Source organism: Bos taurus, chromosome 3 (assembly GCF_002263795.3).
Source record: "Bos taurus isolate L1 Dominette 01449 registration number 42190680 breed Hereford chromosome 3, ARS-UCD2.0, whole genome shotgun sequence".
In the NCBI taxonomy this organism is placed as follows: domain Eukaryota; kingdom Metazoa; phylum Chordata; class Mammalia; order Artiodactyla; family Bovidae; genus Bos; species Bos taurus.
Genome location: NC_037330.1, coordinates 48,237,940 through 48,253,228, shown reverse-complemented (window position 1 = coordinate 48,253,228; position 15,289 = coordinate 48,237,940). Strand labels below are relative to the sequence as shown.

General features: G+C 41.5%; 1 protein-coding gene across 3 annotated transcripts; it reads left to right on the top strand.

The window, feature by feature from the left end:
• The first annotated feature begins 849 nt into the window (after positions 1 to 849).
• Positions 850 to 13,419, top strand: RWDD3 (RWD domain containing 3). Of its 3 annotated transcripts, XM_010803325.4 has the most exons (5): positions 850 to 955; positions 9,238 to 9,656; positions 10,068 to 10,555; positions 12,535 to 12,650; positions 12,749 to 13,241. In XM_010803325.4, exons 3-5 carry the CDS (start codon positions 10,115 to 10,117, stop codon positions 12,861 to 12,863), a joined length of 672 nt encoding a protein of 223 aa, XP_010801627.1. In that variant the 5' UTR covers positions 850 to 955; positions 9,238 to 9,656; positions 10,068 to 10,114; the 3' UTR covers positions 12,864 to 13,241.
• Positions 13,420 to 15,289: the final 1,870 nt, after the last annotated feature.

Sequence of the window (15,289 nt, the reverse complement as noted above, 5' to 3'; positions counted from 1 at the left end):
TTCTCCAGGGGATCTTCCCCACGCAGGGACTGAACCTGGGTCTCCTGCGTTGGCAGGTGGGTTCTTTACCACTGAGCCACCAGGGAACCCTGTGAAGCCAAACAGGAACGTTATGACACTGCTCCCAGCACCTGGGTACACAGGTCCCCCGCAAGGGTCCAGGCCACCCCAGTAACACCCTTAGATTGCCAGAGCTGGCAGGTCCAACTCTCCCCTTCTGAACCATCGTTAGGAGAAAGAGAAAGAGGAATCGGTCTTGGTCTAGAGTCTGAGTGCCAGTTACCGCTCAGCATCTGGAGGTTGTTCCTGCCCGGGAGGTTTTTCTGGGTGTCCCAGATCGCCTGAGTCTCTAGTACCTCCATGAGGGCGGAGAATCTCCTCTGATCTGTTAACTGCAGTGTCGCTAACACCTAGTTCACTTCTGAGCCAGACAGGGGCTAACCTCTTCTGGTCACTTCCCCGCTTTTTTTTTTTTTTCCCCTAACCTCTAAGTTCCCTTCAAGGACAAGTCTGGGAGGGAATGGCTAGTGTACAAAGCCCAGACTAAAGTTAGAGAATTTCCGGCTTTGCTAGGCGGCTTCCCTCTGTTAGAAAAGCAGCGGGTGAGCTGCACGGTGGCCTCTGGCAGACACCCTGCCTTGGATCACAGGGCCTTCACCCTCGGAGAAAAGTCCCCCAAACGGCGAGAGTCTTCACGCTGCAGTCACAGAGCCGGAGCTTGTGGGCGGGGCGTCTAGTGGCATCCAGCCCGCGGAGCGCAGCGGAGACGCGGAGCGCCCCCCGGTGGCAGCCTGGCCGCACTGTTCTGGGACGGCCGGGGCGGCAGCGGCGGCGGAAGGGGCGGTGCTGAGCGTGCGAGGCGGCGCGGCCATGGCGGAGCCGGTGCGGCAGGAGCTCTCGGCCCTGGCAGCGATTTTCTGCGGGCCTGACGAGTGGGAAGTGCTGAGTCTCTCAGGTGACTACTTCCGCGCCAGAAGGAGCCGGACTCCCCACCACCCCGGCTGGGCTCACCTCCCCGAGCCCACACTTAGGGGCCGGGGTAGTTGAGTGATGGAATGACAGGCGCCGGGACTGGGCGTGTGTGGGAGCAGGCGGGAGAGTGCGGCGACCCTTAAAACATGACTAGTGTAGGGCCCCTTCCCGCCGCTCTGCAGTCAACCGAGAACACAACGCTCAGGCTCCTGCAGCCCGTCGGCCGGTCCCTGCTTCCTGCGCCCCTTCATCCACTGGTCCGTCTCACCCACTACACTCGCGTCCTCCACTCTCCCGTTCCCACCTCCATTCGCCCCCCGCCCCATTCCTTGATTCCCCCCATTCTCCCGTCCCCCCCCCCGCCACTCACCTACACATCCCCCTCAAACATACTCCCCCCGCCCCCGTTACACCCCCTAATTGGCCTGAACACTCCTCAACTCGCTGAGGGCTACCAGCTGCGCCCTCCTGGACAGCGTCCCCCACACTTGCCCTGAGTGTCCTGAACGTATTCTTCAGATCTCATCTTAAAAAGAGGTCTCTCCTGACACCCCTAGTTTAAAGCCAACTCCCCCATCAGGGCACCCACTGAAGTTTAAATGGGTATTTGGTTGTCTCACGTGGCAAGAAGGCAGGACCCTGTCTGTTTTGTAATCACAAAGCTGCAGGCACCTAGGTCAGTGCCAGGCACGTGGTAGGTGTTCATAGTAAATTATTGTTGAATGAATTTTTGAATTCAACCAGCGCTCACTCAGAGCTCTCTCAGTTGGATTGTTTTTCTTCAGCTTTTTCTAGTTCGCTTAAAGGTGGTTGTCAATTACAGGCTCTTGGAGCACATTAATTGTTCCGCTCACATTTGAGTCCCTGAAAACTCAAGGTTTCAAAGACCCTGTCCCCGGAGCTTACAGTTTAGAACGGTTCTTCTGGCTTTATTTTCATGATAGCGAAAACGTACTCTCTGTACCTGTCTGTAGGTTCTCTTAACTAAAAAACAAAACTTCAGGTTATGAAAAAGTGCAGTGATGCAGATGATTTTCAATTTTCTCTTAGCTTTCAAATACATTATGTAAATTTTTTGGCATGGGATTTAAATTTCTGTCATGTTACAGCTGCTATTAAAATTGTCTTTCTGACCATAAATTGATTGACCTTTAAGAAGGTAGTCTAAAATGTCTAGGTGTTGGGAGAAAGCTATCAAGGGTTAGGATCTATTCCTCGTGTCCGTGTGATGTGTTATTCACCTTTGGAGGATTGCCTTCTTTTTATTTTTTTCTCTTGATCACCAGTCTGTACACGTTCATTTAGCACTGTTGTGTTCTGGGCACCGTGAACCAATTTATGTGGTGAAGCTGCTTTCTTTTCAATGCCTAGTCTGTCTTGCAGCTTTCTGAAACAACGTTTAAAATCCTTATGAGAAGATTTACTCACTTTTAGTTTTTTTTGTTGTTGTTGTTGTCACCTATCTTCTGATTGGATAGAATTTGTTATTCTTTATCATCTTGTTGTCTTTACTATTCTCTTTATTGGTAATTACTTCATTACTTCTACTTGAGGCAGGCTATTTGAGGATATCATTAGTTTTCTTTAATTCCTTTATTATGGCTCAATTGGGAGTATCCTGGGAAAATGAACCTGTGATTTACCATTACACCTGAAAGAGGATGGATTGATAGTGGTCTGTGTCCTCAGCACATGGTTGAGCATATGACCCTGCTGATGGTTCAGAGAAAAGCAAAAAAAGTAAGCACAGGAAGAAAGGGAGCAATTTTTTGATACAAAGAACACTGTGGACCCTTTATCTGCTGTTAAATTGAGCATGACTTCAAGCCATGCCTCCTAATTAATTTAATTCAGTGTTCTGGCATCAGTAAGTAATTGAATTATAAAAGAATTCAGTGTAACAACTTAGGACATTTTGTTGCTGAAAGGTTCATTGGAGAATAAAACAATTCAGTGGTTGAGATAGGAATGTTTGATGTTCACAACTGGGAATTAAGGGTAAGTAAGAACTTCTTTAATAGACCACAGTAAACATCCAATGGGCTGCTGGCTACCACTCTCGTGGTCACTGTCAGCTCGGATTGGAGGATATAAGCTTAACACCAGAACATTCTGAATACCATCAATTCCTTCCTGGCCTTCCCCTCAAATAAGCTTCTCTTTGTTGCTCCTGAAATCAGGTTAACATTGGTAGGATTGCCCTTCTGGTAGGAGGTAGCCCAGGAAGGCTCAGGATGCCAACCCAGGGGTCATCTATTAAGGCCATAAGAGAGAAGAGTCTGAATAGTTGCATTCTTCTGGCTGGACTAATTTGTGCTGAGAATTTCACAGGACTTACATACACTGTGGCCTCTTTGTGATGGTTGTAGTAAGTTCATTGTAAGAGGCATCAGCTGTAGCTTTCTCATGGGTGTAAATTCTGAAAGCTCTGACACCTGTCCACTAGGGCATGCCGTGGGTAGACCAGGTCAGGGGCATTCTGCTGCTCCCTGTGGAGTGCAGTCAAAGTGCCAGGTTTAGTGGGGTCGCCTGCAGTATACCTGATACTTTAAATGCATCTTATTTGATGAGAGGTATTCTGTTTTTTTGTTTCAAGATTTTTTTGTGTGTGCTTATTTTTCAAGAAGTATTTATGCATATATACATAATCTCTTGTATATCTGAGAGAACAAATGGTAGAAGAAGAATGGGCAATTTGAACAACGTTATTCAAAAGAAAGATAGGTAATCTTAAACTGTGATTAAGCAAATGAAATTGGCAAGGAATTATTCTCAGATACTGGGAAAACAGTGACAGAGAATCCTGAAAGACATTTAAAAGATGTGTCATGAAATTTAACTAAGTTAGAACACTAACATTTTTTTTCATGGTAACTAGACAAATCTAGGCTTTATTGGTGGCTCAGTTGGTAAAGAAAAAATCTGCCTGCAATGTGGGAGACCTGGGTTCGATCCCTGGGTTGAGAAGATCCCCTGGAGGAGGGCATGGCAACCTATTCCAGTATTCTTGCCTGGAGAATCCCCATGGACAGAGGAGCCTGGCAGGCTCCATGGGGTCACAAAGAGTTGGACACGATTGAGTGACTAAGCACACAGCACAGACACATCTAAAGGAGGAAACATTGTTAAAAATCTACCAGGCTTGTCATTAGTCCTGATGAGGGGTGCTGTTTATTTTACAGAGAAGATAACAGATGCTCAGGCTGATTTAGTAATCACTAGGCTAGAGTATCGGAGAAGGCAATGGCACCCCACTCCAGTACTCTTGCCTGGAAAATCCCATGGATGGAGGAACCTGGTAGGCTGTGGTCCATGAGGTCGCTAAGAGTTGGACACGACTGAGCGGCTTTCACTTTCACTTTTCACTTTGATGCATTGGAGAAGGAAATGGCAAGCCACTCCAGTGTTCTTGCCTGGAGAATCCCGGGGATGGGGGACCTTGGTGGGCTGCAGTCTGGGGGTTGCACAGAGTCAGACACGACTGACGCGACTTAGCAGCAGCAGCAGCAGCAGCAGGCTAGAGTATACGGACTCTTGCAGTGCATCATGTTCCTTAATAGAGATGAGTTGCTGCAACAGGAAAACAGTTCTTAGAGAGCAAGGATTACAGTTGTCCAGAAAAAGAGAGCAAGACGACCACCCAGAGCAAAGAATCAGGTGTGGTCCAACTTATGTTCAGAATAGTTATGAAGGGTAATGTGTATGCCTGGCCGTCTGGGTACCTGTGAAGTAGGTGAGACTGGTGATGTTATAGATCTTCATTTCTTGATGAGGTAATCGGAGGTCACAGAGAGTATATCACCATAGTCAGTGCTCATTATACATTGAATTGTGTTTCTGGAAATCATCTTATAGATAAGCATGTTGTAAAATGGGAGGGTGGAAGACTCAATATCATATAATATGTTTGCATGGTAGCTTCAGAGTAAATTTTTGTATCCTGCTAACACTAATGTTCAGATTGCATTGGACCTTCCTGCAAAAGGAATCATTACTGTCACCCACTGACCCCTCTAAATCTGCTCAGCCCTGTTCCCTGCTGATTGTTGGTACTCTAAAACCAATTCAGCCTTGAACTCCACTTCTAAAGGAGGGATTGCCACTTCGAGCTGCTCTTATTCTTAGTTTTTTTTTTTTTTTGTAACTACCTTTTAATATATATGACAATCCAGCTGCAGCACTGGTGGATGTATACTTGTGGGGAGGCATCCGGGAGCAGGAGGGAAAAAATCCTGTACAATGAAGTAAGAGAGGCTGTTGGGGACTTTTTGGTGGTTTTCTGAACAAAGTCTTACCCTGAGGACATGTAAATACTGCAAAAAAAAAAAAAAAAAGCCAGTATAGGGAAAGCCAGTTGTATGTGGTATATGAATGATTTCTTCAGTTCAGTTCAGTTGCTCAGTCGTGTCCGACTCTTTGCACTGCAGCACTCCAGGCTTCCCTGTCCATCACCAACTCCTGGAGCTTGCTCAAGCTCGTGTCCTTCCAGTCGGTGATGCCATGATTCAATGATGCAGTGATTGCAATGATGCAATCATGATGCAAGGATTTCTTAATAGGCTTTAAATGAATCTTGAAGAATTCATCCTCTTAAATTTGTTTACATTTTCCACTGTCTTCTGTTATTGTACAGCATTTATTGAATTTCTGTTGTGTGTGTGTAGGGTGAATTCTTAAAAATAATAGTATGGAATTTGGGGTTTATTTCAGTTTCTCTAGTTTGAATTTCTCTTGTTTGGAGTGTAGTTAGTAGCGTAATTTCTTTCATTTACTTGTAAGGAAGAATAAGGTTTGAAACCCCTATTTTGGTTATGAAATTGATACACTTATCTTAAGGCATAAAGACTTATTTAAAAAAAATCCAAACTAGGGAATAGGTATGTGAACTTTAACCAGAGGCTCTTGCCTCTTAAATCTTTTGCTAGGATCTTTAGGTGAAAATATTCTTGGAACTTATGAAAATTGTAGATTCCTAGGGCAGGCATAAGTTTTCTGTGGCATAGATGTTTATTGAGAATGATGAGTTTGTGAATTGAACTTAATAACTTGAGTGTCTTGGTGCCAGGGAAGGCCAGAGATAAGCAGTAAGATATAGAACACCATTATTTTTCTGTTAATCACTCTGTTTCTAACCTGTTAAATAAACGTAAAGTAGATAGGAACAACCTTGTTTTCTTTTTTATGGAAAAATAACCCAAATCAGACTGACAGTATATGTGATTACATGAAAATTTCTGAGGCAAAAAGAGCCAGTTTAATTGCATGTACAAACCAGGGCAGATGAGAAAGGAAGGGTAATATACATGCTTCTAGAGTTTTAGGGAGAAAATGAGTTTTTAAAAGAATGTACAATTTTACTGCTGCATTAAATATCAGCAGTATTTGGGGTATGTTATTGGGATTTTCATTTTCTTACAGAGATAGCATCATTTTGTGTAAGTTCAGTTTGCAACTCCTGTGTGTGTGTGTGTGTGTGTGTTTGTGGAAGGAGTCACAGAGAAAACCAAGTAGGAAGTTTGTTCAGTTCAGTCGCTCAGTCGTGTCCAACTCTTTGCGACCCCATGAATTGCAGCACGCCAGGCCTCCCTGTCCATCACCAACTCCCAGAGTTCACTCAGACTCACGTCCATCGAGTCAGTGATGCCATCCAGCCATCTCATCCTCTGTCGTCCCCTTCTCCTCCTGCCCCCAATCCCTCCCAGCATCAGAGTCTTTTCCAATGAGTCAACTCTTCGCATGAGGTGGCCAAAGTACTGGAGTTTCAGCTTTAGCATCATTCCTTCCAAAGAAATCCCAGGGCTGATCTCCTTCAGAATGGACTGGTTGGATCTCCTTGCAGTCCAAGGGACTCTCAAGAGTCTTCTCCAACACCACAGTTCAAAAGCATCAATTCTTCGGCACTCAGCTTTCTTCACAGTCCAACTCTCACATCCATACATGACCACAGGAAAAACCATAGCCTCGACTAGACGGACCTTTGTCGGCAAAGTAATGTCTCTGCTTTTCAATATGCTATCCAGGTTGGTCATAACTTTTCTTCCAAGGAGTAAGTGTCTTTTAATTTCATGGCTGCAGTCACCATCTGCAGTGATTTTGGAGCCCCCAAAAATAAAGTCTGACACTATTTCCACTGTTTCCCCATCTATTTCCCATGAAGTGATGGGACCAGATGCCATGATCTTCATTTTCTGAATGTTGAGCTTTAAGCCAACTTTTTCACTCTCCTCTTTCACCTTCATCAAGAAGCTTTTGAGTTCCTCTTCACTTTCTGCCATAAGGATGGTGTCATCTGCATATCTAAGGTTATTGATATTTCTCCTGGCAATCTTGATTCCAGCTTGTGCTTCTTCCAGCCCAGCATTTCTCATGATGTACTCTGCATATAAGTTAAATAAGCAGGGTGACAATATACAGCCTTGACGTACTCCTTTTCCTATTTGGTACTAGTCTGTTGTTCTATATCCAGTTCTAACTGTTGCTTCCTGACCTGTATAAAGGTTTCTCAAGAGGCAGGTCAGGTGCTCTGGGATTCCCATCTCTTGAAGAATTTTCCACAGTTTATTGTGATCCACAAGTCAAAGGCTTTGGCATAGTCAATAAAGCAGAAATAGGTGTTTTTCTGGAACTCTCTTGCTTTTTCCAATATCCAGCGGATGTTGGCAATTTGATCTCTGGTTCCTCTGCCTTTTCTAAAACCAGCTTGAACATCTGGAAGTTCACGGTTCACGAATTGCTGAAGCCTGGCTTGGAGAATTTTGAGCATTACTTTACTAGCGTGTGAGATGAGTGCAATTGTGTGGTAGTTAGAGCATTCTTTGGCATTGCCTTTTGTCCTTTCCAATTCTTGATAGAATTAAAGTAGTTTTCCTTTTAAACATAACTAATAATTTCACAATTTCCAAAGCTAAAGTCAGGATTTTCTCTCATTAATTTTCTATTTGCTGACTTGTTGTTTAGTTGCTAAGTTGTGTCCAACTCTTTTGTAACCCCATGGATTGTAGCCTGTCAGGCTCCTCTGTCTATGGGATTCTCCAGGCAAGAATAATTGACATAGAGAATAGACTTATGGACATGGGGATGGGCAAGGGGCGTGGGGAGGAAGGAGAGGGTAGGATGTATGGAGAGAGTAACATGGAAACTTACGTTACCATATGTAAGATAGATAGCCAGTGGGAATTCGCTGTATGTCTCAGAGAGCTCAGTCCAGGGCTCTGTAACAACCTAGAGTGGTGGGATGGGGAGGAAGGTGGGAGGGAGGTTCCAGAGGGAGGGGACATATGTATACTTAAGGCTGATGTGTGTTGATGTCTGTCAGAAATCAGCACAATCCTGTAAAGCAATTATCCTTCAATTAAAAAAGTATTTTCAATAGATGAATTAAAAAAAAAAAAAGAATACTTGAGTCAGTTGCCATTTACTCCTCCAAAGGATCTTCCCAACCCAGGGATCGAACCCTAGTCACTTATGTTTCCTGTGACTATTTGTTAAATGATGAATGAAGAGCTTTAAAAATTATGTCTCCCCCTTGAGAGGGAAAGTGGATCCTCTAGATGATTAGTGGAAGGTTTATTTAGTCTAGTGGTTACACGTTGTCTGTTGGTCTATTTATAATACCCATTTTATCAAGTGAAATGTAATGATCTTACTGACATCCAGGGAGCCTACTTTAATAGTAAAATATTTTTTTTTAAAAAAGGAGATGTAACAGGATAGAATAAAGAAAGATTTTGAGAATCCGGTGATGGATTTTTAGGGGAATGCACTAAGTTTGGAAAATTTTTCTTTATGCAGTCATGTTTTTCTTATGTAATACAAATTTAAGTTATATCATTTTAATATGATCTTTATAATGGTTACTGCCTGAGTTTTGGGGTAGTGTCCTAAAACAGCAGTGCTTGGCCTCTGATGCTAAAGATTCTACTAAAGAAAAACCTTGTATAACGGATGTGTTTGGTCCCGTATAAATCAATGTCTATAACCATGGCTTCTGAATACATGGAATCAGATGGCTAGAGAGCCATTTTAATGTTCTGTTCAGTTCTTTAAAATGGGGATACATTCAGGTTTCCATTGTCAAAGCTGTTGAGCAGCAATCCAGGTATGAAAATGAGAATGATCTGACTGCCTGTCTTGTGAAGGAGAATGAAACAAGGGCTGTGGAGATAGAAGTAGGGTAGACGAAGGCAAGTTAACTTCAAAGAGCCTCCTCGGCACCCAGTCTGTTCTACTCTTCTCCTCTGATCTGTGTGCTTCTGCCCCCTGCAGAATGAATCAGCCTGACGTTTTATCAACTTGTGAAAAGTGGGGTGAAGTGGTGTGGAACACATCAGAGGGGTGAAGTGGAGCAAATCTGAAAGAGAGCAGAACGTTTCATCTTGTATCCCGTGTGTACTTCCCCCTCCTCACGGAGCCAGAAAACGGCTGAACTGACGGCTGCCCCATTTTAGTTCCTCTCGCTGCCTTCATGTTACGCTGATAATAATGCATTTGAAGTGAGAAAGAGTGGGTCCAGGCAGTTGCTGTGTATGCATAGTCGTGGTGTTCTCTGCACCCTTACAACCACCACACGGGACCCAGTGTTTGCTTCTGCTCGGACTCACTGCAACATGATTTTCATTGGATTTAATGTATAGCTTTTAAGCTAATTCCTGATTTTATAAATACACGATACTATTTCTTTGAAGGTTCGTATGAGTTTATTAGGAATTTCCAGAATTAGCAACTAAGTCTGGGTAGAAAAAAAAATCATATAAGGAGAAACCTTTCTGGTGACCTTAATAAAAAGAGGATAATAGCAATTGTAAATGCCAGTGAAATCCTGGGTGCTGGTTGACCATGATTCTGTGAATGTATGTATGTATATATATGTGTGTGTATGTGTATATATATGTGTGTGTGTGTGTGTATATATATATGTATGGCTGAAAGAAAACACCTGTAAATCATGGCTTTCTTAGTGTGATGTGTCTCTTCATAAAATAACTTAGTTTTCACCTGAAAAATAAATTGACATCTGAAACCAAAATTTTCTCTTGTTAGTGTTCCATTCAAATTGAATTAGGTACAACTAATCATTATTTTTGGATGCTTTCCAGAGACAGATGGGGCTGTGTTCAGAATTCTCACGAAAGCCGAAGGATTTATGGATACGGATATACCCTTGCAGTTGGTATTCCACTTACCGCTCAGTTACCCGTACTGTCTACCTGGTATTGTGGTGAACTCCAAGCACTTGACCAGGGCCCAGTGTGAAATCGTGAAGGAGAAGTTACTGGAGCAAGCAGAGACCCTTTTGTTGGAACCTATGGTTCATGAGCTGGTTCTCTGGATTCAAGAAAACCTCAGGCACATCCTCAAGTGCCCAGAAGCAGGAGGTGGCAGTGAAAAGTGCTCTTCTGCAGCAAGCATGACTGTGGATGATGGGTTGTGGATGACTCTTTTGCATTTAGATCACATGAGAGCGAAGGCTAAATATGTCAAAACTGTGGAGAAGTGGGCTTCTGATTTAAGGCTGACAGGAAGACTGATGTTCATGGGTAAAATCATACTGATTTTACTGCAGGGAGACAGAAATGACATCAAGGTGCCAAAAAGTTTGATGTTGAATGTGAATTTGGCTATTTTCTGCTAAAACGTTTTATAAGAATGGGACAGATGAATCATTAAAATGTTTCTGCGTGCACTCTTACCACGTTAATAGATCTTTATTTTCTTTTTTAAAGACTGTCTATAACTTCTAATTACAACTACAGACTTGTAAAGCTTGAAGAATAAGTAGAAGATTATGTTTTAAAAATCATGCCACTTAATGAAAGTGATAGGTTATTAAAAAAGAAATCTCTATGGTACACAAATGTTTGTTTCTGGAATTAGCTTTGAGCCTAAACTTTATAAATCTGCACTAATTTTGTGCCTATTTATATTTCTTTCCTTGGTTAAGTACACAGCAATGTATGTATTTGTGGGTAAGCCTGCAAATTTTAATTTGACAGTTAAAGATACATTCTGAAGCTTGAATTTGGTATCTGTAGTACCTGGAAAGAGGAGCTGGTCCCTCTTAACCAGGATTTAATGTGAATGGAAGTAGAGTCATTAGGGCTGTCAGGTTGTCATCGCCTCCCTAACTTTTGCTTTCCACCTGACTTGTCTCAGCAGCTGCTTTCAAAATCATCATCTTCTTCAGATTTTTCAAGTTCTCATTCAATACACTTCTAACCTGCTTTATGTGGGACCAGACAAGGAAAACTGCTTATTATATGTTAAATCTTAAAAGAGCTACAAATCACTTAATAGGTTTTATGCTTTCAAGTGGGTTGGGTCAAGAATAATTACAGTGGAATTTTTTAAAACAGGTTTATCTTTCATAACTTATTGTCTTAAAGGTTTGTAGGGTTACTACAAATTTGTAGGATTACATAGCTTTTTCATGATGAGATCTTAACACAAAACTTGATAATTGATAACATCAGTTAACCAGAGGAGTGCTAGGTTATAGTGTATAGGGACAACACATTTTCAGATTTAATACAGACTTTGGGTTGGGGTCTGACCAAGGAACCTAAGGTGATGTATAGTATATCTTGGAGAAGGAAATGGCAACCCATTCCAGTATTCTTGACTGGAGAATTCCTTGGACAGAGGATCCTGGCAGGCTACAGTCCATGGGGTTGCAAAGACTCAGACATGACTGGGCAACTATCACTCACTCACTCCTAGCATATCTATAAAGCTGGACTCTTCTGGGTAAAATACTGGCTAACTAAATGAATGCTCATAATTTCTTTACTCATATTTCCCCAAAGGGCTCAGATGTTTCTTTAAGCCAGCTCAGGCATATTAAGCTAAGTGCAGCTGTTTTGCAGATATTTTTTACTCTGATTGGATCCATCGATTAATGAATATATATTTAATCATATGGCTAGACCTGTGCTAATGCAGAGAACTTTTAAAAATAGTTCTTTCTTTTTTATTAACTTTCCCTAAAATGCCATGTAATGTAAATATCTCTGTTAAAAATTTTAAGATTGTTTATCAGGATTGAGAATTACAGGTACATATTTATGGATTCCATCAATTTGGAAAGTTTGGTACTGTGTGTCTATTAACTTCACTCTGACCTTGAAGTAGTAAGAGTACTGTCATAATGGTAGCAGCTGGCTGTATTAAGTGCTGTTGTGCCAGGCACTCCTCTAAGTGCTTTGCACATATTAGCTCATTTAACCATCACAGCGTCCCTATAAGGTAGCTGTTAAGAGCAAGCATTTTATGGAGTAGGTTACAGAGGCACAGAGGGTTTAGGTAACTAACCCCAGAATCAGCTCTAGTAGGCTGACTAGTCTAGATTTAAGCCTGTGTAGTTGGATCAGAACCTTCTTTACTCCAGCATTCACCAGAATGTTACGCTTCCAAGTACATAAAAACACTGTAACTCTCTTACTGCTTGATTCAGAAAGCGAGTACTCTGTCAGCATGCAAACAGGCCAGCAGATTATTTCTCCTTTAAAAGTAAGACTTTGAGATTCAGAGTAAGATATATATTTAACATACTGTTTTATCATTTAGGAGTACCTGATTCTTCAGAAAACTTGCAAAGTGGATGTGGACTCAAGTGGAAAGAAATGCAAAGAGAAAATGATTAGTGTACTGTTTGAAACAAAAGTACAGACAGAACACAAAAGGTATAATTTAGTACTATTGCAGATGGAAAAGCAACTGAATCGATAATTATACTCTGACAAATTTAGGCATATTCATGAGTTTCTCTTGTATAATGCAGGTTTCTGGCATTTGAAGTCAAAGAGTATTCATCGTTGGATGAGTTACAAAAGGAATTTGAAACTACAGGACTTAAGAAGCTTTTCTCTGAATGTGTACTTAGGCTGGTAAAATGAAGTTGAGGACAGGAATCTTTTAGTGAAACTACAGTGTTTTTTTTTGTTTTTTTTGTTTTTCTTTTTCCATTGGATTTTGAGAGTGGCTAATTGAAACTCATAAGGGAACAATTTTAGAGTTTCTCTGAAGCAGAATGACAGACACCATCATAACTTCAGGACAAAAGCCAATTCTGCTTATGGAATATTAAACAGTAAAAAATACCCATGTGTTCTAATTTTGCCAGTAGAAGCTGAGTTCAATAGATGGAATGTTATTTCAGAGATAAATATAAAAAGATGATGGTAAATGAGCCCTTGTGTTTATACAGAGGATTTGTTTGGAACTGTGCAATTTTCTGGCTAATTTTCTTGTAATTAAATGAATTTTTTAAAAGAGATTTGTTTTCATGTTTACTTTTTTCATGTTTACATTTTTAGCATTTGATAATGATTTTCCCTCATTCAGCTTATTATGTCTAATGTTTTAAGTTGAATGTTAAGAAAAATATAACACTGATTTCTTTGTGGAATTGAATAAATGGTTAGTTTAAATAAAAACCAAAGAAGTTCTATAGAACTTGATTTACAGTTGCTTTCTTTGGGGTCCCAAAATAGCATGGTGCTTACTAGTTATAGGAACGAAGAGTCAATTTAAAAGAAAATTCTTTTTTGAAAAATTTACAGTCTAGTTTTACAAGGGAAGAAATGTTTTACACAAAATGAACTTGACTTACCAGAGGGAGGAAATTATATGGAGATATTTTTAGTTTCTGATGGAAAATTTGGTAAAGTCTGATAATCTCAAAATGTGTTTGATGTAAGGAGAGCAGGAATAAAATAAAAGCTTGTGTTAAAATCTGTTCCAGAAGTATAGACAGGCATTTATTTAGTTTAAGGAAGGATATTTGTGTTCATGAATCCACCTGTGCTTTGAAATAAGGGGCCAAGTGATAGAAGAAATCTCCCTCACTGTAATCTGCAGTGATGTCATGATAAATTATAACTGATGGGAGGGATAAATAAGGAGACATGGCGGCACACCCAGTAGTGCTTCCTGAGCATGCTGCTCTGATTATGGCAGTCCAATCTGATTGTCTCATTTTCAGATACCCTTATAATTAAATTAGACCTACCTGTTGATCATTCTATGGGGCTGCTTTAATGAGGGGATTTTTGGTTCATTTTATCTCATTCTAGGGTGTTGGTGATGTTTTTCCTGGATAACTGGTAAATGTAGTTAGATTGTTCTGTGGGAGGTTAGTATTCTCAGAGTTCAGAAACTGCTAGGAGTCTGTTCCCACAGCTGCACTATTGGAGGGTGTTGTAGTCTATCCTAGATCTGCTTAAATGGTACTGCCTGGGCCAGAGCTAAGATTACTGACAGGTACTGTCTGTGGTCTGTTGGAGTTCAGAATCACTCTACCTCTGTTTCCCCTGAAATCACTGCCAACAAATATCACAGTGCTGGGACCTGTGCTACCTTGCTTCCTATTGACCAAACTTGACAGGAATCCAGTTGTCAAAAAGGAGTCTGGGAAATGTAGTCTGAATATCCTAACCCCAGGAGAATAGAGCGGAATATAGGAGGGTGGGTGTGCCTGTGTGGAGTGAGGGGAGAGGGAGCTGAGTACCTATGGCAAGTAAGTTCCATCAGTTACTATTATTAGTGTGTGTGTGTGTGTGTGTGTGTGCCCCCACGTGTGCTCAGTTGTGTCTGACTCTGTGACCCCTTGGACTGCAGCCCACCAGGCTTCTCTGTCCATGGGATTCTCCAGGCAAGAATACTGGAGTGGGTAGCCATTTCTTCCTCCAGGGCATCTTCCCAACCCAGGGATGGAACCTGTGTCTCCTGTGTTGGCAGGTGGATTCTTTACCACTGAGCCACCTGGGAAGCGCCTACTGTTATTCTTAGAGGTGTTAGGTATTCTGGTTGAATCACCTGGATGATTAAATTGTCAAGTGTACTACCACCAATATTTTTTATATGACTTGATAGGGAAAGGGGGAAGAAAAAATAGTTAATATACACAAAAATATATAGAACAAACAATAAAGTAGATTTGCTTAAGTACTTGTTTCTATAACTGGGCATGAAGTTGTAGTTGATATTTATAACCTCTTCCTCTACTCCATTTTTTTTTTTTTTTTTTTGCTCCTGGCCAGCATGCTAGCTAGTCAAGGCTCTTTACCTAGTAAGGTAGCTGAATCTTAATTCTGATAGGTCTGAGTCCTTAGGAGTTGGTTGTGTATTAACTTTTACTGTTAAGTAAGAGAACATTAAGAGGCAACCCAGATAATCCCCTGAGCTCTTGACATAGTTCATACTGACCCCTCTGTGTCAGTAGACCAATTTCCCTGTAATAATATGGATAAGCACCCCAGCCCTTAGAGGGACCTCTTTTTTTGGCCCATTTGTAAGGATGGGAGTAAAAAATTCTGTGAGT